The sequence below is a fragment of the Ambystoma mexicanum genome, chromosome 3p (assembly GCF_040938575.1).
Source record: "Ambystoma mexicanum isolate Mex_15411 chromosome 3p, UKY_AmexF1_1, whole genome shotgun sequence".
NCBI classification, from domain to species: Eukaryota; Metazoa; Chordata; class Amphibia; order Caudata; family Ambystomatidae; genus Ambystoma; species Ambystoma mexicanum.
In genome coordinates, this window is record NC_090925.1 from 886,568,860 (window position 1) to 886,590,747 (window position 21,888).

General features: G+C 47.1%; 1 protein-coding gene across 2 annotated transcripts in view; it reads right to left on the bottom strand.

Annotated features, from left to right (window-relative positions):
- MTCL2 (microtubule crosslinking factor 2) overlaps positions 1 to 21,888 on the bottom strand; it is a 524,903-nt gene that overhangs the window by 328,548 nt on the left and 174,467 nt on the right. For both annotated transcript variants that reach the window (XM_069652111.1, XM_069652110.1), the window contains exon 2: positions 2,333 to 2,557. In XM_069652111.1, coding sequence (XP_069508212.1) covers positions 2,333 to 2,557 — 225 coding nt within the window. The remainder of the gene's footprint in view (positions 1 to 2,332; positions 2,558 to 21,888) is intronic.

Sequence of the window (21,888 nt, forward strand, 5' to 3'; positions counted from 1 at the left end):
TTGTCCCTGTTGGTGTCCGGAAGAGGTAAAGAGAGGAATCTTCCTCCCTAGGGTCGAAGGGACTATAGGAGATGTTGGAATTTGCTGTTGTTCCTGCATGATTACAGACTCTTCAGAATCTGAAGACTGTGCCTGCTGTGCTTCAAAATCAATCAGTGTCAGTTTCATGTTGCAGGATCTCTTCCGGGATAACTTCAGAGTAAGCAATGGGTGTAACTGGTGAAGGAATCACCTGCAGATGTACTGCCTCTGGTTGGGGAGTGTCCTTTTGCTGCATAGTATTGTGTACTTTGTCTGGGAGGGTTTTAGGAGTAGATTTACCTGAGACATTAGTCCCAGTTTCCTGAAACCTTTTAGTGGTAGAGGGGCTTTGTTTTACCGTTGACGAGGCCGACGAAGACCTACTTTTTGTTGGAGGCCCTATATCCATTGCACACAGAAGTTTGTCACCTGTCAATGTAGTTGTTTCTTTCATTTATTTGATGAGTGTTGACTCATCGACAGAGGAGTCCACGAGATTGCCAACAAGGATTTTGTTAGATCCGCCTTGGGGGCCTCTGTTGGCTTATGCTTACTTGACGACGATGCCGTCAATGATGTGGATGTTGCCGTTGATGATGTAGTTGCAGCTGAGAGGACGTTAGCTTTATGTTGTTTGCTCGACGACAGGAGGGTAGTACCCTGGCTTGTTGTCGTGGTCTCCGTGGAAGGTTTCCTGGCTTTTTTATCTGTCGATTTGCTTGACGACCGGCTGATCGCCTATTTGCCTGATGACAAAGAGGGTTTTAGAGACATCGACGACAAGACGCCCGCCTCGATGACAGCTCATGGCCATGTGTGTCATGGCGCTTATGTTTTTTGAATGGTCTGTCTTCTGACCTGGCTCTCTCTTTAGAGCGTGCTTTTTTCCTTGGGGATGGCCACACTCCTTGTGCTCTTGATGTCGGAGGGGTAGTTAGACTCAGGGTAGTTTCCCTTGTTTAACCAGCATGCAAGGCAACGATTCCTGTCTTTTAAGGGCTCAGTACTAAACCCCTCACAAATCTCACACTTTTCTACTGTGTGGTAGGGGTTCAAGCAGTAGATACAGTCTGTGTGCCTGTCCCCCTCAAAGACATTTTTAAGGACATATGTGGCACAGGCCTTAACCAAGGCTTGCTTCCTGCCTTCTATCCCCACTTATCTATACAGAAGATGACAAAACTTCTTGAAGACTTGATGACAAGAATTAAACTTCCAAAGAAGAAGATATATTCGCAGAGGAGTTGATGAAGGAATAAACTCCTTTTTTTTTTTTCCAAAGAAGAACTTCTTGTAGACGTGATGACATGAATACATTTCGAAAGAAGACATTTTCTCAGAGGAAAAAGTATTTCCATCAGTGTGATACGCGGTTAGAATCTGAGGAGACGAAGATGAGGGTTTAAGGGTCTAGCAACTCAATGTCCCATTGGTTGGGAGCAACAGCACCCATTAAGAAGCTTCAGTCTACAAAATAGAAGGTTTTCTTTGCTTTAAGTAAGGGAAACAATAAGATAACCGAGGATTCCCAGATTTTTACTGGATACCCAGAACTCATGTCTCCCACCTCTTTTCTTAATTCTATTGGCCTTCCCCAAATCTCTTCCATAAATTAACCGAGTGATATAAACATTGCCAGGTTTCATCTAGTACAACTGTACAACTTCTACTTCCATAGCCAAACTTTTAAAGGACATAGGGCGTGATTCACATAAGTGTTTTATAATGGCGCAATCCCATAGGGAATTGCTCCATGAATCAGGCTCATAATCTCCAGCCAATGTTCAGCCAATTTGCTCACTTGATCACCAATTCAAATTGTGTGTCATTTTAAAATTAACCTTTTGTGTGGCACTGTTCAGAATGTCTTTACAAAGCCAACTGTATGCAATCCACTGTATTTCCTTAATGCAGATGTACTGTAAAGATCCACTACTAACTCCTGGCAGATTTATATTACGTATACCTATTCTAGCCATATATACTACAATATGGTCCCTGTTAATGGACTTCAACATTTCTACATTTTTGTCCAGATGCAAGGGTACTTAATTCTTGATAACAAAAAAAAGATTGTTCCCAGTATATGGCTCTGAGACATTGCCCACCTCTCTTCTGGTGCCCCTCATTTTCATCCCATTTTGCAAGAGGCAGTCTGGGGCCACACATCATCTATACCCCCCACACACACCTGAAAGAATGCACTGTATATAAAAAAGAAACACAGGCAACATGCTATTCATATTCTCTGCCACCCCATAGCATACTATGAAATCAGAAGGGACCAAGAGTGATGATGTGTTGCACTTACTTTGACGTCTTGCTCCAAGCTGTGGATGAACTCTCCATCCACGTGACCAGTCTGGGCCACCCGCAGGCTCCGCCTCTCAGCCTTCCGCAGCCGGTACTGCAGGATGCGGCAGGTCTTGTTCACCTGCTCCAGCTGCTGCCGGAGCTCCTGCAGCTGGTACACGTCCTCCTCCATGTACACGTCCCTCATCTCCAGCATCTCCGAGCGCAGCTCTTCAATCTCATCCTGTGGTTGAAAGATCAACAAAGATGTTAGAGCTCCACGTTCTAACCGGACCATCTTTCTCATGCCCATACAACATACAGACATATCACATCACATCAGTGTATATAAAAAAGCAAAGAAATAAAATGTAAACATCTGTAATGGTCCAGTGATAAATCCGGTCATCACCATTAATTGCACTGGTCCTTAAATGGATACTTCTGCGGGGAGGATGGGGAATCATGAATGGTTCTGGAAAGAAGCTGGAAAGCACTGGTCTGCAGTTATCTCCATGTAGGAAGGGAGTAGGCAATCTTGTGTTTTGTGGAAAGCGTTACCTACCACAGGGACTGCTGTACTTCTAGGACAGAGTCCCCTTTCCTCCAGCGGGAGGGTCCAGTGCATTTATCTTTGCAGCACCAACACATGATGGTATTTTTGTTCTTTTATTTCGGCGAAGATGGGGGCGTGCCTGGCCTCAGCACCGCCTCACCATGCCACGCCCTTCAGTACTTTTCCTACTTGCGAGGTTGGTGCCTGACTGACGGCCAAGCAATTCTTAGAGCAGAATGAGGGCGGGCGTCTAAAGGAAAAGGTACAGTAGTCACTATGGTTAGTAACTTTCTTACTACTATGTCCCACCTCCTTTCCTTCATTCTTCTGGGAGATGCCCAACCACAGAATTAACATGGTGGGGCTGTGGGGGACGGTCCATTTCCAGCTTGGTTGAAGAGATTTTAGAAAGACTGCTTCGCCGAATCAAGCAGCAGCCTTCGTGCTCGCATCCAGAAAGTAAAGACTGCGCAATGCAGAAGGGGTAGCCCAAGTTGCTGCTCTGGTAATTGTGCCCCAGAGTACATGTCTCTGGAAAGCAACTAAAGCCTCTTTTATCCTCACAAGAAGCTTTCCAATATACATGAGGCAACCCATCTCAATATAGCAGCCCTGGGCGCCTTTGAGCCCTCTGATATGGTATGATATGGCATTTATAACGCGCCTATACACATCTTATCCATATAGAATCTGTGGATCTTAGGGCTCTTTCCACATCCAGGCGGCAGTAGAGGAACCTTTCCAACTCCGACAATGGATTAGGAAAGAAAGCCAGCAGAATTATTCATGCAGAAGTCTAATATGATGTTGGGTAAAAAAGAAGGGTGAGTTCGAAGAATCACTGTCTCAGTAGAATACAGTAAATGTTTTTTCTGCCAACAGAGCCTGGATTTTACGAATGCACCGATCTGAAGTTATTGTAACGAAGAAGGCCACCTGTCATGACACTATTTGGAGATCAGCTGTCGCCATTGACTCGAAAAGATGTAAGGGAACATGAGAGGAGCCGGTAGACGCATTTATCCTAAATACCACCCCCTCACCGCCGTCATACTGGAACAGCAGGAGAAGAGCTACACTTGGGACCCCCTGTGTTGTGCCTATACTGCATCGAGTGTCTGAGAGATGCCATGCACTCAGACAACCATACCGAATGTCCCCTCACGTTGAGCGAGTGGATGGAGGTCTGCACAGCACACACCATTAGACACCATGGAGCGCTGAGTGACATCTGACTAGGGCAAAGTGATGTTAATGTTAAAGGACATTTGTATCGCGCACTATCACCACCGGAGTGGTCCCCTGGCGCTCTGGCGGCTCTGAAAAAAAGGGAGGGAGGGTGAGTTAGTTGGAGGAGGCTGGAAAAATGCGTGAGTGCAGTGATGTGCTGTTGGCGGCCTCAGCCCGGTGGGTCCGTTGGCTGGGTCAGTGGTGTTTGCGGCCGGTAGTAGTCGTGTACTGTTGCACGAGTCTATGTGTTTTCTTTTGTTTTGTTGTTGCAGTGTAGTGAAGTTTGTGCGGTTTGTTGTGCTGTAGGTTTGTGGTTGTGTTTGGTTTGGAGTTTGAGAGGCGTATGCAGAGGAGGAAATTGTTAGTGGAATTGGTTAGTTGGCATCTCTATCCTGAATTGACGAGTTGGGCTTGTGTAATCTCTCCAGAAGGTACCCTGTGCCTCTGGTTGGGTCTGGGCCCGTCCTGCATTCGAGGTCCCTTTCACGTCTCGCTGCCACCTCCACTAGCCTCCCTAACAGCCCTGCATGTTCCCCCCCCACCTACATGGCCAGTGCACCTGCCAGTGTCCACAACTCAGTTAAACAATATTAAAATACTTAACCCTTTAAGTGCCATGGGTATTTCTCCCCAGTGCCAGGGCCTTTTTTTGGTGATTTCGGTATGTGGCCATTCAATGGCTTGTTACTTTTTTGTTACATGAGATATCTCGGCCAAATTTGGCTCCTTTTTTTCCCACATGCAGGCGGTCGTAACGCCACCCAGGAATCCTAGGTTGCTGTAGGGGGTGGGAGAAAATAACCAAAAAGGGGAATTTTCAAAAAATGCCAATAAACTGATGTACAAAGTAGCCTGTGGTTTCTTTTCCTTGTAAGAGCTAGGAAGGAATGGTTTGCTGTGCTGAATTCCCCAATTTCCTGGCTTTCAAGAACAGGTTGAGTGGAAACGGAAAATAATTATTTTGATGTGGTTATCAACCGTTTTGTGAGAGGTAGGCGATTTTGGCAATTTTTGCCAATTGGACATGAATGGACGGAATGGAAGAAAAGGGTAGGAAAGCCGATTAGGAGGACGGAAAGGCATATATTTCTGAAAAGTAGACGAAATTCCAAGTTTAGGAAGGGGTGATTTGCGTAGGTCAAGCAACAACTAGGTAGGGTAAACTGCCATAGATTGGGGGAAAAGCGGGAAAATGACAGAAAAAAAGGTGTGTTGGACATGGTTGGCTTGGTACGGCAATGGCTTCTATGAATTTTGAGAAAAGCAATGCTCCGCTACATTCCCCCGACTCTTGCAGTTAGGAGAGCACACATTTTTTGTAGTATTTTACAAAACAAGCAATACCACAAGCCAAACACTGAGCCATGGTGAACAGACGCACTTAGCATGTGTAAATCGGAAAAACCAATGTGGTGAGGAACGGCAAGCATACATTTTTTGAAAGAGCACAGACAGACCTTTTCAAGGATAGTTGACTTGTGCAAGTTACAAAAGAGTATGGTGCCTAAAGCAGCGACTAAATGTAGGTCACATTTGGGAAATTAAAGCGTTGTGTGACAAAGGGCACCAGCAAATGAGTCAAAACATTATGAAAACCACACAAACACAACACATGGCCTACCGTCCCGCATTCCCACAGGTGTCCCGATGAAAACGGTACCTCACATGTGTGGGTGCACCTACCTGGCCGCCAAGGGGAAACCCTAAAACACAAGCCTAGTCTGTTTTCAGACCGGAATTTCAGACGCTCTGCCAAGCCACCAAGGAAAACAGGGAACCCCATGCATTTCTGAAAAGAGGACACCCGTGGGAATCCGCAGAGGTATGATTTGGGCAAATGGGCAGACACCCCCCCACAAATTTTGAAATGTGGGAAAAAAAAACACATTTTCCGCACATTTCGCTCGGCTCACCCATCGAAACGCCCCCAACAACACGTGGCCTACCGTCCCACGTTCCCACCGGTGTCCCGATGAAAATGGTACCTCACATGTGTGGGTGCACCTACCTGGCCGCCAAGGGGAAAGCCTAAAACACAAGTAACCCCAAGTCTGTTTTCAGACCAGAATTTCAGACGCTCTGCCGACCGGCACACCATACAGATATGGGATTCGGATGTCCAAGCCACCAAGGAAAACAGGGAACCCCATGCATTTCTGAAAAGAGGATACCCGTGGGAATCCGCAGAGGTATGTTTTGGGCAAATCGCCCAGCATTTATTACCCAGACACCCCCGCAAAGTCCGAAATTTGGGGAAAAAAACGCATTTTCTGCATGTTTCACTCGGCTCACCTATCAAAACACACCCCCAACAACACATGGCCTACCGTCCTGCGTTCCCACAGGTGTCCCGATGAAAACGGTACCTCACATGTGTGGGTGCACCTACCTGGCTGCCAAGGGGAAAGCCTAAAACACAAGTAACCCCAAGTCTGTTTTCAGACCGGAATTTCAGAAGCTCTGCTGACCGGCACAACATATAGATATGGGCCTCGGGTGTCCAAGCCACCAAGGAAAACAGGGAATCCCATGCATTTCCGAAAAGAGGACACCCGTGGGAATCAGCAGAGGTATGATTTGGGCAAATCGCCCCAGAATTCATTACCCAGACACCCCTGCAAAATCCGAAATGTGGGAAAATAAACACATTTTCCACACATTTCGCTCGGCTCACCCATCGAAACACGCCCCCAACAACACATTGCCTACCGTCCCGCGTTCCCACATGTGTCCCGATGAAAACGGTACCTCACATGTGAGGGTGCACCTACCTGACCGCCAAGGGGAAAACCTAAAACACAAGTAACCCCAAGTCTGTTTTCAGACGCTCTGCCGACCGGCACAGCATACAGATATGGGCCTCGGGTGTCCAAGCCACCGAGGAAAACAGGGAACCCCATGCATTTCCGAAAAGAGGATACCCGTGGGAATCCGCAGAGGTATGATTTGGGCAAATCGCCCCTTACCCAGACACCCCCGCAAAGTCCGAAATCTGTGGAAAAAAACGCATTTCCCGCACATTTCGCTCGGCTCACCCATCGAAACACGCTCCCAACAGCACATGGCCTACCGTCCCGCGTTCCCACAGGTGTCCCGATGAAAACGGCACCTCACATGTGTGAGTGCACCTACCTGGCCACCAAGGGGAAAGCCTAAAACACAAGTAACCCCAAGCCTGTTTTCAGACGGGAATTTCAGATGCTCTGCCAAGCCACCAAGGAAAACAGGGAACCCCATGCATTTCTGAAAAGAGGACACCCGTGGGAATCCGCAGAGGTATGATTTGGGCAAATGGGCAGACACCCCCCCACAAATTTTGAAATGTGGGAAAAAAAACACATTTTCCGCACATTTCGCTCGGCTCACCCATCGAAACGCCCCCAACAACACGTGGCCTACCGTCCCACGTTCCCACCGGTGTCCCGATGAAAATGGTACCTCACATGTGTGGGTGCACCTACCTGGCCGCCAAGGGGAAAGCCTAAAACACAAGTAACCCCAAGTCTGTTTTCAGACCGGAATTTCAGACGCTCTGCCGACCGGCACACCATACAGATATTGGATTCGGATGTCCAAGCCACCAAGGAAAACAGGGAACCCCATGCATTTCCGAAAAGAGGATACCCGTGGGAATCCGCAGAGGTATGTTTTGGGCAAATCGCCCAGCATTTATTACCCAGACACCCCCGCAAAGTCCGAAATTTGGGGGAAAAAACGCATTTTCTGCATGTTTCACTCGGCTCACCTATCGAAACACACCCCCAACAACACATGGCCTACCGTCCTGCGTTCCCACAGGTGTCCCGATGAAAACGGTACCTCACATGTGTGGGTGCACCTACCTGGCTGCCAAGGGGAAAGCCTAAAACACAAGTAACCCCAAGTCTGTTTTCAGACCGGAATTTCAGAAGCTCTGCTGACCGGCACAACATATAGATATGGGCCTCGGGTGTCCAAGCCACCAAGGAAGACAGGGAATCCCATGCATTTCCGAAAAGAGGACACCCGTGGGAATCAGCAGAGGTATGATTTGGGCAAATCGCCCCAGAATTCATTACCCAGATACCCCTGCAAAATCAGAAATGTGGGAAAATAAACACATTTTCCACACATTTCGCTCGGCTCACCCATCGAAACACGCCCCCAACAACACATTGCCTACCGTCCCGCGTTCCCACATGTGTCCCGATGAAAACGGTACCTCACATGTGAGGGTGCACCTACCTGACCGCCAAGGGGAAAACCTAAAACACAAGTAACCCCAAGTCTGTTTTCAGACGCTCTGCCGACCGGCACAGCATACAGATATGGGCCTCGGGTGTCCAAGCCACCGAGGAAAACAGGGAACCCCATGCATTTCCGAAAAGAGGACACCCGTGGGAATCCGCAGAGGTATGATTTGGGCAAATCGCCCCAGAATGTATTACCCAGACACCCCCGCAAAGTCCGAAATGTGGGAAAAAAACGCATTTCCCGCACATTTCGCTCGGCTCACCCATTGAAACACGCTCCCAACAACACATGGCCTACCGTCCCGCGTTCCCACAGGTCTCCCGATGAAAATGGTACCTCACATGTGTGGGTGCACCTACCTGGCCGCCAAGGGGAAAGCCTAAAACACAAGTAACCCCAAGTCTGTTTTCAGACCGGAATTTAAGACGCACTGCTGACCGGCACACCATACAGATATGGGATTCGGGTGTCCAAGCCACCAAGGAAAACAGGGAACCCCATGCATTTCCGAAAAAAGGATACCCATGGGAATCCGCAGAGGTATGATTTGCGCACATCGCCCCAGAATTTATTACCCAGACACCCCTGCAAAGTCCGAAATGTGGGGGAAAAAAACACATTTTCCACACATTTCGCTTGGCTCACCCATCAAAACACGTCTCCAACAACACATGGCCTACCGTCCCGCATTCCAACCGGTGTCCCGATGAAAACGGTACCTCACATGTGTGGGTGCACCTACCTGGCCGCCAAGGGGAAACCCTAAAACACAAGCCTAGTCTGTTTTCAGACCGGAATTTCAGACGCTCTGCCAAGCCACCAAGGAAAACAGGGAACCCCATGCATTTCTGAAAAGAGGACACCCGTGGGAATCCGCAGAGGTATGATTTGGGCAAATCGCCCCAGAATTTATTACCCAGACACCCCCCCACAAATTTTGAAATGTGGGAAAAAAAACACATTTTCCGCACATTTCGCTCGGCTCACCCATCGAAACGCCCCCAAAAACACGTGGCCTACCGTCCCACGTTCCCACCGGTGTCCCGATGAAAATGGTACCTCACATGTGTGGGTGCACCTACCTGGCCGCCAAGGGGAAAGCCTAAAACACAAGTAACCCCAAGTCTGTTTTCAGACCGGAATTTCAGACGCTCTGCCGACCGGCACACCATACAGATATGGGCCTCGGGTGTCCAAGCCACCAAGGAAAACAGGGAATCCCATGCATTTCCGAAAAGAGGACACCCGTGGGAATCAGCAGAGGTATGATTTGGGCAAATCGCCCCAGAATTCCTTACCTAGACACCCCTGCAAAATCCGAAATGTGGGAAAATAAACGCATTTTCCACACATTTCGCTCGGCTCACCCATCGAAACACGCCCCCAACAACACATGGCCTACCGTCCCGCGTTCCCACATGTGTCCCGATGAAAACGGTACCTCACATGTGAGGGTGCACCTACCTGACCGCCAAGGGGAAAACCTAAAACACAAGTAACCCCAAGTCTGTTTTCAGACGCTCTGCCGACCGGCACAGCATACAGATATGGGCCTCGGGTGTCCAAGCCACCGAGGAAAACAGGGAACCCCATGCATTTCCGAAAAGAGGATACCCGTGGGAATCCGCAGAGGTATGATTTGGGCAAATCGCCCCTTACCCAGACACCCCCGCAAAGTCCGAAATCTGGGGAAAAAAACGCATTTCCCGCACATTTCGCTCAGCTCACCCATCGAAACACGCCCCCAACAACACATGGCCTACCGTCCCGCGTTCCCACAGGTGTCCCGATGAAAACGGTACCTCACATGTGTGGGTGCACCTACCTGGCCACCAACGGGAAAGCCTAAAACACAAGTAACCTCAGGTCTGTTTTCAGACCGGAATTTCAGACGCTCTGCCGACCGGCACAACATACAGATATGGGCCTCGGGTGTCCAAGCCACCAAGGAAAACAGGGAACCCCATGCATTTCCGTAAAGAGGACACCCGTGGGAATCCACAGAGGTATGATTTGCGCACATCGCCCCAGAATTTATTACCCAGACACCCCTGCAAAGTCCGAAATGTGGGGGAAAAAAACACATTTTCCACACATTTCGCTTGGCTCACCCATCAAAACACGTCTCCAACAACACATGGCCTACCGTCCCGCATTCCAACCGGTGTCCCGATGAAAACGGTACCTCACATGTGTGGGTGCACCTACCTGGCCGCCAAGGGGAAAGCCTAAAACACAAGTAACCCCAAGTCTGTTTTCAGAATGGAATTTCAGACGCTCTGCCGACCGGCACAGCATACAGATATGGGCCTCGGGTGTCCAAGCCACCAAGCAAAACAGGGAATCCCATGCATTTCCGAAAAGAGGACAACCGTGGGAATCCGCAGAGGTATGATTTGGGCAAATCGCCCCAGAATTCATTACCCAGACACCCCTGCAAAGTCCGAAATGTGGGAAAATAAACGCATTTTCCGCACATTTCGCTCGGCTCACCCATCGAAACACGCCCCCAACAACACATGGCTTACCGTCCCGCGTTCCCACATGTGTCCCGATGAAAACGGTACCTCACATGTGTGGGTGCACCTACCTGACCGCCAAGGGGAAAACCTAAAACACAAGTAACCCCAAGTCTGTTTTCAGACGCTCTGCCGACCGGCACAGCATGCAGATATGGGCCTCGGGTATCCAAGCCACCGAGGAAAACAGGGAACCCCATGCATTTCCGAAAAGAGGACACCCGTGGGAATCCGCAGAGGTATGATTTGGGCAAATCGCCCCAGAATGTATTACCCAGACACCCCCGCAAAGTCCGAAACGTGGGGAAAAAAACGCATTTTCCGCACATTTCGCTCGGCTCACCCATCTAAACACGCCCCCAACAACACATGGCCTACCGTCCCGCGTTCCCACAGGTGTCCCGATGAAAATGGTACCTCACATGTGGGTGCACCTACCTGGCCGCCAAGGGGAAAGCCTAAAACACAAGTAACCCCAAGTCTGTTTTCAGACCGGAATTTCAGACGCTCTGTCGACCGGCACAACATACAGATATGGGCCTTGGGTGTCCAAGCCACCAAGGAAAACAGGGAAACCACTGCATTTCCGAAAAGAGGACACACGTGGGAATCCACAGAGGTATGATTTGGGCAAATCGCCCCAGAATTTATTACCCAGACACCCCCGCAAAGCCCGAAATGTGGGGTAAAAAATGCATTTTCCGTACATTTCGCTTGGCTCACCCATCGAAACACACCCCCAACAACACATGGCCTACCGTCCTGCGTTCCCACAGGTATCCCAATGAAAACGGTACCTCACATGTGTGGCTGTACCTACCTGGGCGTGAAGGAATAAGGCTAAACCACTGCTATCCCCCCAAAGGGTTTATTTAGGCCTGGGGTGTTGCAGCCACCAAGAAAAACAGGGACCCCCATGCATTTCCGAAAAGAAGACACCTGTGGGAATCCGCAGAGGTATGATTTGCACAAATCGCCCCAGAATTTATTACCCAGACACCCCTGCAAAGTCCGAAATGTGGGAAAATAAACGCATTTTCCGCACATTTCGCTCGGCTCACCCATAAAAATACGCCCCCAACAACACATGGCCTACCGTCCTGCGTTCCCACAGGTGTCCCGATGAAAACGGTACCACACATGTGTGGGTGCACCTACCGGGGGCGCAAAAGGAAAAAGGTAACACACTGGTAACACCAAGCCTTTCGCCACTGCCCATTTTGTTCATGTGGGCAACCTACAGATTTCAGCCTAAGGTGTCAAAGCCAGCAAGGGAAACGGGGAACCCCATGCATTTCCCAAAAGAGGACACCTGTGGGAATCCGCAGAGGTATGATTTGGGCAAATTGCCCCAGTTTTTATTAGCCACAATCCCCAACAATGTTCACTTTGGGGTTCTGGGTAATAAATTCTGGGCCGCTTCGCGCAAGTCAGACCTCTGTGCATTCGCACGGGTGTCCTCTTTTGGGAAATGCATGGAGTTCCCTGTTTTCCTTGCTGGCTTCGACACCCTACGCCCAAATCTGTAGGTTGCCCACATGAACAAATTGTGCTGTGGCGAAAAGCTTGGGGTTACCAGCGGGTTACCCTTTTCCTTTTGCGCCCCCGGTAGGTGCACCCACACATGTGAGGTACCTTTTTCGTTGGGACACCTGTGAGAGAGTCCAGCCAAGATCACACACAGCTTCTATGGGGCTTGATTGGTATCAAGATTGTGATTCATCTAATGGTGCTATCACTCCTTTCCCAAAGGTAGTCTCTCATCATGTGACCACTGGACGGCAGCTGCTACCTAATCCACACCCTCAGGGTGGCTATTTGAGGATCAAATAAGGGGAGGCGACCCTCAGGGGGAGGGCCCAGCATCAACAGATGAGATATGGTATCACCCTTTCCCTTCTAGGGATATCAATTCCATTCCTCATATTTTGATGGCATACTGTGATCATCCCCTTCAACAATCAGTAAGGCCTGCTGACAGTATCCCTTAATATTCTGTAACAAACAAAATGATGAAGACTGAGACGAGGAAGAGGAGCCAAGTAACGCTCACCTCACTACTCAGTAGAACCAGAAAAAGTCTAGTGCTTGGAGGAAGCTGATTGGCTCCAAACAACACCCTTCCTTGAAGCAGGAGTTTAAAGATGGAACAGCTGAAAGTAACTGAAATTCAACTGGCTAGTCACTGCCGGGGAAGCCAAGCTCTCAGGTCCACAGGCGAGCAAGGAGACAGCAAGAGAGGAAGGACTGCAGGAGCTGGTTCGCTGTGCTGAGATTGCTTTGCTGAGATTGCAGCAGGAAGAGAAGAGGACCCTTCCTGGCGATCACAGGAAATGAGAAGCAGTACTGATGCTGCCCGAACACAGCCAAGGGCTCAGGAGCGAAGCAGGAACCATGAAGGAAGTGGAAGCCGCAAGACATAGCTATTAAGCCGTTGAAGTGGAGGCGGGACACCAGGCACTTTTTTATGTTTGCCGCAAGAGATCCAGAGAACGCCAAAGAAAGCCAGTGAGCCCTGATAATGGAAGCTGGGTCACAGAGGTGCTTCGGCAGCTCCATCATGTACTGATAAGTGCCAGTTACATGAGTCGAGTGTCCACGAGCAAGGAGGTTGAGTCACTGGGACATTTCATAAAGAAAGTTAATGAAAGTGGTTTGAGACCCAGTACTTTAATAAAAACGATACAGAATATTGGAACTGTGTGAATACAAGAAATACAGGAATAAAGAGAGAACCTGGCAGGAGAGTACACCAGGTGTCTTGAAATCTGGGACCCGCACCGAGGTTGTGGTACTTTGAAAAGGAAGAGTCATGCCCTTAGGGTTTTGAATTACATTAATTGTGGGAAAGAGTTCTTTCCTCTGGAGTGGACTGTAATATCAATAAAAGGGGGTCATTCTCTTGGGCTTCAAAGAAATTGGTTATTCTTTGAACCTGTTGTTTTGGTAGTGGGAAACCTGGGGAACTGAGTGATTTCCAGGAACTGTGAACATTATCCATTTGGAACATGTGTTGGATTACAACATTTTGTTGAACTTGAACATTTGTGCATTTTTCAAGGCAATGACAATACCCTTAACACCTTACAGTTACTTTTAGAATGAGAAGGCTAGGATAGGATTTCGGACACAGCACATTTTTGCTTTGGACATCTTGACACAGGACACACCCTTAGTTTTGTTTGAGGTAGGGATATACCAGTGAGGCATTTTCCAACACCTTTTATCAGTTAATAAAAGTGTATACCCATCAATATGGGTCCTCTGTGTCCCTGTCTCATACCTGGTTTCCCACAGGATACAGTGTAGGGTGTGCACAATAGACACCAAATGATGAAAATATGGAATACATTAGAACTAGGGACCTCCCAAAGCCACCTCCAAGTCCAGTTTCTCAATACTACATTTCTGTGCAATTTATTTATCTACAACAATGTCTGAAACAAGCATAGCCCCCAACCATTTGTTGACCTCAGCTATTTGCATTCTGAGGATGCATAAACAAACGCCAAGCATGGACTCCCAGACGCAAGAAAATAGGCTCAACTAGTCAGTACAGGTTATCTTGGAAGACCACGATTCACTGGAAAAGTCCACGAAAAGGCGCAATTCCTAATCCTGGTTTAGAAATCCCCTAGGCCGTAGCCCCATCTATGTTGCAAAGGCCATCTCCCTCTGCAATCTGCACTCCTTCGCATCCATTCCACTTAGCTCACAGGGCCCTCCAACCTCTCTTTTTCCACAAGTCCCCATTTCAATCATCACTAGCACGTCTTGCACCGACGGGGAATGCCTAGTTCTGTACCTAAAAAATGCCATCTCCAAACCTACTGTCAAGCATGGACTCTCCAAAATAGTCAGCTAGCTCAACCATCGGCTACCATGCATTTGGGACTCGGACTCCCCAAGCAATGCCGGCACTATTATGCCATGTGCACGTACTGCACGGTTTTGTCTCTGACTTGCCACATCTCCTAGAAATCTTCACATTATTGTAACTAGTTTACTGCATCATTCCTTGTACCATGCTATAAAGCAGAATATTTAAATGCAATAAATACAAAATCTGGGCTCGAAATTAAGAGCTGATAAACAGGAGCTAAAAATAACTCGGGTTTAGAACTTCGCTCAGTGAGCATAAGTAACTTGAATATTAAGGAGTTATGATGGTGCAGTATAAATGCTCAGTGCTGTGTGTAGCATGCACCAAACAAAACCTGACCATAGCCAATGCAATGTTTTCATAAAGTATAATTGACACCATATGCTTTTGATTGCAGGCCAGCGGACTCACAATGTAGTAGTATAAACTAAATTAAAAACAATTTCAATTAGACATCTGCTCAGTAGTAGGCCTATGATCACCACGTTGAGGTTACTTGTTAATCATATTACATAATTGTGGTTAGTATAAAAACAAAACAAGGTGCAAATATAAATGTGATAAAAGGTTCATACTTATGGTGTCCCCAAAAGACCAACGCATTCTGCAGGGCTGCACTAGCCACCATACATGTCTCGAATGGATGGCACCGGTATGCAGCATCAAGTCAGTTGCATATTTCTGGCATCACCACAACCGCCTACAACCCACAAATACACCTACATCTTAGTAATCAAATCTGCATGCTTGCAAAACAGGCTGCATTGTGCAAGGCGGATATCCCACCCACACAAGGGGTGTGAGGGACCCATAGAGTTGTAGCCTGCACTGCATCAGTCACTGCATGCACTGCTCACCTCACAGCCCATCTCAGCGCCGTCTAACTGTAGCTGCAAGTTTCCTTTTCTCTCCAACCTACAGTTCTCACTCTCCTCCTTCACACCCGATACCTCTTCCACCAACGCGGCCTACTCCAGTATCCAATCCCTACTATATGACTCACTCTCCTCCCACTGCTTACTTTCACCCCTTAGTCTCAGCATCCTCAAACATGGGTCACCCCATTCATATGCTCTCTCCGCACAGACATGTGTCGGCTGCTGCGCACATGGAAGAGCACCCACTCGCATGAGGACCTGCAACTCTACCTCTCTGCCCTGAACGCTCTGAAGTCCATTCTTGATAAAGTGAAAAGGGAATTCTACCTAACGCTCATTGACTCTCACTCCAACCATCATCACCAGCTTCAGGGCACCCTAACCTCACTCCTCACTCCTCCTAAGTCTATGAGTATCAACTCCACTCTCACATCTAATGACCTAGCTGAATACTTTGCTCCAAACATTTTCAAAATTAAAGACTCTCTCCTGACCTTCCTCACACTCCCTCTTCCTACATTTTACACTGTGCCTACTCTACCATCATCCTCTACCTCTATCTTCTATTTTAGCGACACTAATACTTGTGATGTGCTATCTCTACTCTAATGATGTAAGTGTCCAACTTCATTGCCTCTGCTAAGCACTTCAACCTATCGTCTATCCTAATTCTCCTTGAGTCTGCTGCCTTTGACACTGTTGACCACTCTGATCCCCTTAATATTCTCTTTCTTCTTGGGATTCGCGATCGAGCCTTTGCCTGGATAGAGTCCTACCTTGCACCATGCCTCTGTTTCTCTGTTTCCTTGAACACCACCACCTCTCAACTCAATACTCTAACTGTTGGTGTTTCACAAGGCTGTCTTGGGTCTGGTCCTCTTTACACTCTACACCTCTGCTCTTGGGGCACTAATCTCTGTCTTCGGGTTCTCGTACCAACTCTTTGCAGACAACACCCGAATCATCTTCTCTTTTCCTGAAGTCTCCTTTGATCTCTCTATCAAAATTTCCAGCTGTCTCTCTGCCATTAAATATTGGATGGCTTTACACTCTCTGATGTTAAACTCTACCAATACAGAGGTGCTCTTCTTCCCTGCCAAGAGCTCTCTCTCATCTCTTCCTCGGACTATCCAGTTCCCTACTGACACTCTCCCGTACTCTTCTTCAGGTAGAAACCTTTGGCATCATCACTGTTCTGGAATGCACCAATTAACACAACAGGTTTCCACATCTGACTCTCCCACTGTCCCACGAAAGAACACCAGATTTCTTTCATAAAGAGTCACATGCAGCGAGATCACCAAAAGTGGCAGAAGGGTACAACACAAGGCTACTCACGTGCATAAGTATGTGCTAATTTAAGAGAGTAAAGTATACACTTGCCAAATCAATAACGTTTTGTCTGAAGTGTTCACATACATCTCGTTCAGTGCTTTTGAAGGGCAATTTAACTGCCTGCTCCAATATGGGAACACTTGCTGAAAGCATTGAAATTGCTTTCAACAGGAGTCCGAAAGGAAAATATTGAATGGGATGCAATAACCACCTACCAACGGGTCCATTCACACTCCTCATTTCGGTAGCTTCTCTGCTCTACCCTCCTCACCAGTATAGCTACCCTGGGGGGAGTGGGGAGATGAGGCTAATAACCCAATGCCTAATCTGCTGCAGGCTACTGCTACCTGGCAGTAGTGGAGGTGAAAGTGTGGAGGGTTAACTAACAAGAAGTGAGTTACTCTAATTTTAGGTTTTATTCTTACTGGTACTTCTACTGTTTACAACCATTTCACAGTTGTAGAACACAGTTAAAGCACCACGCTTCTTTTGCTGAATAGTCTCTTTTTTAATCAGATCACTTCTCTTGCGCTTGTGCGGATCGGCGAAGAAGTAAAACAATGTCCTGGAGTCTTTAAAGTGCTGCTCTCTTAAAGAGACAATGGCCTTACCACTGCAGGCTTCATTATCCAACATTTCCGTATGTGCTGAACTCCACCTTAAAATTCTAATCTATTATTTTCAGAAGTTCCTGCCTCTGGCCATAGTGATGCATAAAAGCACAAGTTTCAACACCACTGAAAAACATTAGACTTCGGGAGGAATCCATTATTGGCAGAGGCACAACACCTGCACGTAAAATGTGGGCAATTCTAGACCTCACTAACAGGAATCCATCGCCTTGAGAGGGTGTGGATTGGATGGATGTAAATCGTTGACGAGGAGACAGCTTCTTGGCATTAGACATTATTCCAATGCCTTGGAATGGTTACAGTAGAATGAGGTGCTACTAACATGTAACATCTCTCTTCCTTCAGACATATAAAGCCAGTGGCTTGGCCTCTGAATGCCTTCTTGCGGTCGGAGCCCAGGCTGCAGAGAATACATCACCTGTAGACGACGATATTTTATTATGCTGTAGACCACATCACAAATATCCCCTTTCGGATTCCTTGTCATTTATATCAGACCTATTTATGGTCGTTCTTTTAATGGCCAGCTCTTCCCTACTTTGCTTAAAAATTCCTCATGCCCATTGCATGACAAAGAGGATCATTAGACAGCCTCTTTTGGCAATCCAAAATGCTCCACATTCACATTTGGCATCAATATTGGCCACCTTAAAAGTCATGTCAAACACACACGCTGCATACCATTATCGACGAGGAAGCTCACCAACCTACTGCTGGCAAGATGCCGTATCGCGATGTCCTGGGGCAGAGGGCCACCACTTAGTCAATGGCTACAAGACGTGACATGCAACGACATCGAAAAGAACGTCCTAAAAACGCTACCCCTGCATACTCGTACACCAGACATTTGGGGCCCATACATAAACTACTTGCTGACCCATGCGATCTGAACATTGAGACCTGGACTGAGTTTAACAACAGTAGGCGAACAATGGTTCCTCAAAGTCTTCACGCATACTACCTAACATAACCTGGGATTTTGATATTCAGTGTTGCAAACTATGAACATATTGCAGCGACGGGGGGGGAGGGTGGCGGTAAGGATTTTTGGGGTCTGGGTTCCCTTTTAGGATGAAACTTCTTTCTTGGTTAACACACAGGTTTTACCCATTTAATTGTTATGACAAAAACCACAAAAAAAAATGTAAAAAAAGTCATGTCAAAAACGTGATAGCCAAAAGAAGCTGCTTGTTTCTTAAATCCAACAAAAATTAAATGGGTTTCTTATATCGCACTTTATACCAGACTCCAGCCTCTAAGCATGGGGCGGGACCAGGCATCGATCCGATGCTGCTCGGTGTAGTCTTGCTTCCCAGACGAGCGTGTTGCCAAGAGCTATCCTCCCGTCTATCATGTATGCATTCTTCCAGTATGTAAGAGCCACACCTTTTCCTGACTTATCGATGTGTGTCCATTTATGCTGACAAACACACCTATCAAGGAACGCTTCTGGGTCATTGTTCGCATCAGCAGCAGCATATCCCGGAGCCTGGAAAGCCAAGCACATTTGCCAGAACTATTGTGCCACATAAAAAAAAATTGGGACTTCCAAATCTCATCCATACTTTCTTTTTTTGAAAACAGAGATTACTGAACCGCTAGTTTTTTGTTTTTTTAAAGTGACCTATTATAAATGGAAAGAGAGCGTTTCTGTTCTAGGGCAACATAAAATGTTATCTTCCTGTTCTCAGCGGACTCGGCAAACTCTGCTCCCCTGTGCGCCCCCGGTGGCAGGGGTGAAAATCACTCAGATTCCTTTTTCGACAAAGTGCCCAATATTCATCTCGACATTCCATCAGAGAAGCTTGTACGCACCACCTTCCCAACCTCCACTACCACAACTCCACTCCCACTCTCTCACTGACCTGCTTACACTCCTTCTCTGTCACTGGACACGATCTGTTCTGCCTGTTGCACAAGATCAGGAACTCCGGTTCACCTTTAGAATATTGCCCCACAGGCATATTCAAATAACTCTTCCCACTGTGCTTCAACTTCCTCCCCGCACACCCTCTACTCATTAACTCCTCTTTCTCATCCAGAATCATCCTTCTAGACTTTAAGAAATCCATCATCACTTTGTTCCTTAACAGAAGAATTACCACCAGAGGCGTTGCTGGAGGGCGGGGGGCTGAAGGGGCTAGCCCCCCGATAGAAGATCAGGGGCTACAACCAAAAGGCTAGCTAGTCCCAACAGTCTCGACATTAGCGTAGCCCCTGATCTTTTCCAGACCTAGCAACATCCCTGATTACCACCATGATCTCGAACCTCCAGGTTACACCTAAAATCTTAGATACCACTGCAGCTTGTCAGCTCAAATCCTTCATTGAGGACGATAACCATTGCAGATTCGACCTATAATAGATATGGTTTATGATCTGCCTATAGTACAATCTGACACCTCAGACCTGGATGAATTACATATCCTGCCTGAGAATAGTGGCACTGCTGTCATAAAGTTCCTCGATCTTTCCACCAAATGGTTGACCACCAAATCGCCTAAGTCTCTACAAAATTGGCATCCAAGAAATGAGGTTGTCACCAGCCACCGACTCAACCTATGGCCTTCCTCCAGCTGGCCCAAAACCCTCCCATACGGTCAAAAGCGTAGATTTCCATATAGACGCTGAGCTCACACTATTATCTCCCAAAACAAGCCAATGGATTCAATTAAAAACCCTTTGTTATTAACTAGTGTACCTATTTAACAAAAGACTAATTTCCTTTCATATTCCCTCATTGCATACAACCAGAAACCTGTGCTTCTGTTAGAGGAAACATTCTCATCTACTTCTCCATTGGGATGTCGTCAGAGCCTAAATTAAGGTAACATTTTCACTGCACGTTGAGGCTACATACTGTGCACCTTGATGAAATATCACAACATGAGAACAAGGGGTTAGACTGTGCAGAGACATATCATCTCACTGCACAGAGATGCCAATAGGCATGCTAAATCAGGCAATTTGTTGCACTTGCTACATGTCGCTGGAGACTATGAAGAAAATCCTCACCATCTGTTATTTCCTCAAGCTCCAAAGACTTCGCTCTCCCCACAAATCTGAATTCTCGAACTCTGCTCTCATCCTGGTCACATGGTGAAGAGACCACCGATGGCGAGCCCGGTGCCCCAAAAAAATCTAAGGAATACATATCCAGGTCACCACTAAAGACCAATCTGATTGCAATCTCTTCTCCCCAGCAATAATTTTTAGCAATTTGCAGAAGGAGAAACTGCATACTTCTCATAGCAGTTACATCCACATTGCATTCTCTTTAGCAAAACAGAACATCATGAGGAGCAGGCTAGGAATATCTTGATTGTGTACACCGCATCCCTATCTTCTGTAACCCCGTAGCACAGGTGTTGCGCCTCAGCAGGGCATTGTGATGAGGGAGCCTCCCCCTGATTACACTTGGGTTTTTTGGCTTGTTTTCTACCTAGGTATGAAGACCGGTATGCTCCTTTGACTGGCCTGGACAGAGAGCGGCACACAAATACCTTTTTAACCCCATTGTTACCAGCTACACATTTAAATGGGGAGGTCTCTAGGTGTACAGCAGCAGGCAACGATAAATGGGGAACCGATCATGATTGCGACAAACCATACAAATTCGAATATTGGGCGAGGAGAAGTCAATTGGTGAATATGTACCTAAAGAAAAACAACACACACCCAGCTCCAGTTAGTAACTGAATGTGTATCTTCTTACAAAGACCATTAAAATGAGTCGCAAAATAAACCCAGCTTTCTAAAGGGTCTGTTTGTTTCCATACCGTCTGCTCGTTTCACACTCACAAAAAGTCTTTGCATTTTTGTGGAACTTCACATTATATTCACTTCATGCACAACAAGCTCAATTCCAGTGCTAAACAATAACTACAAGCAGGTGGCTTTCACAGTTTCATTTTTTGTTGTGGTGCCTTTTATGCTTGAATGTATTGTTGCAATACCCAGAGGAGATTTAATAGGCTGACATTACTTTTAGTATTTTTATTAAGGTTGGGGTAAACAGCTACAATCCTGCTCTTTTTGCATAACCTAAGTATCTATGTAGTTTAGGGGGTTATTTATAATAAGATGTGTGTGATGTTCTATCATTGCTGAAAATCAGAGCATCATTTTAACTCTTTAAAGCCATACATTAACATATTTTAATGACTACAGCTGACAAGATATGTGGTAAATTGAAGTTATTCACTTTAGTGACTAGAGTACTCATAGTCCCCTTTTCTCCATCCGTGTGGGCGTCCCCCAACATGGGGACAGTACCGGAACCTTTGGCAGAGGAAAATTGAACTTCCCC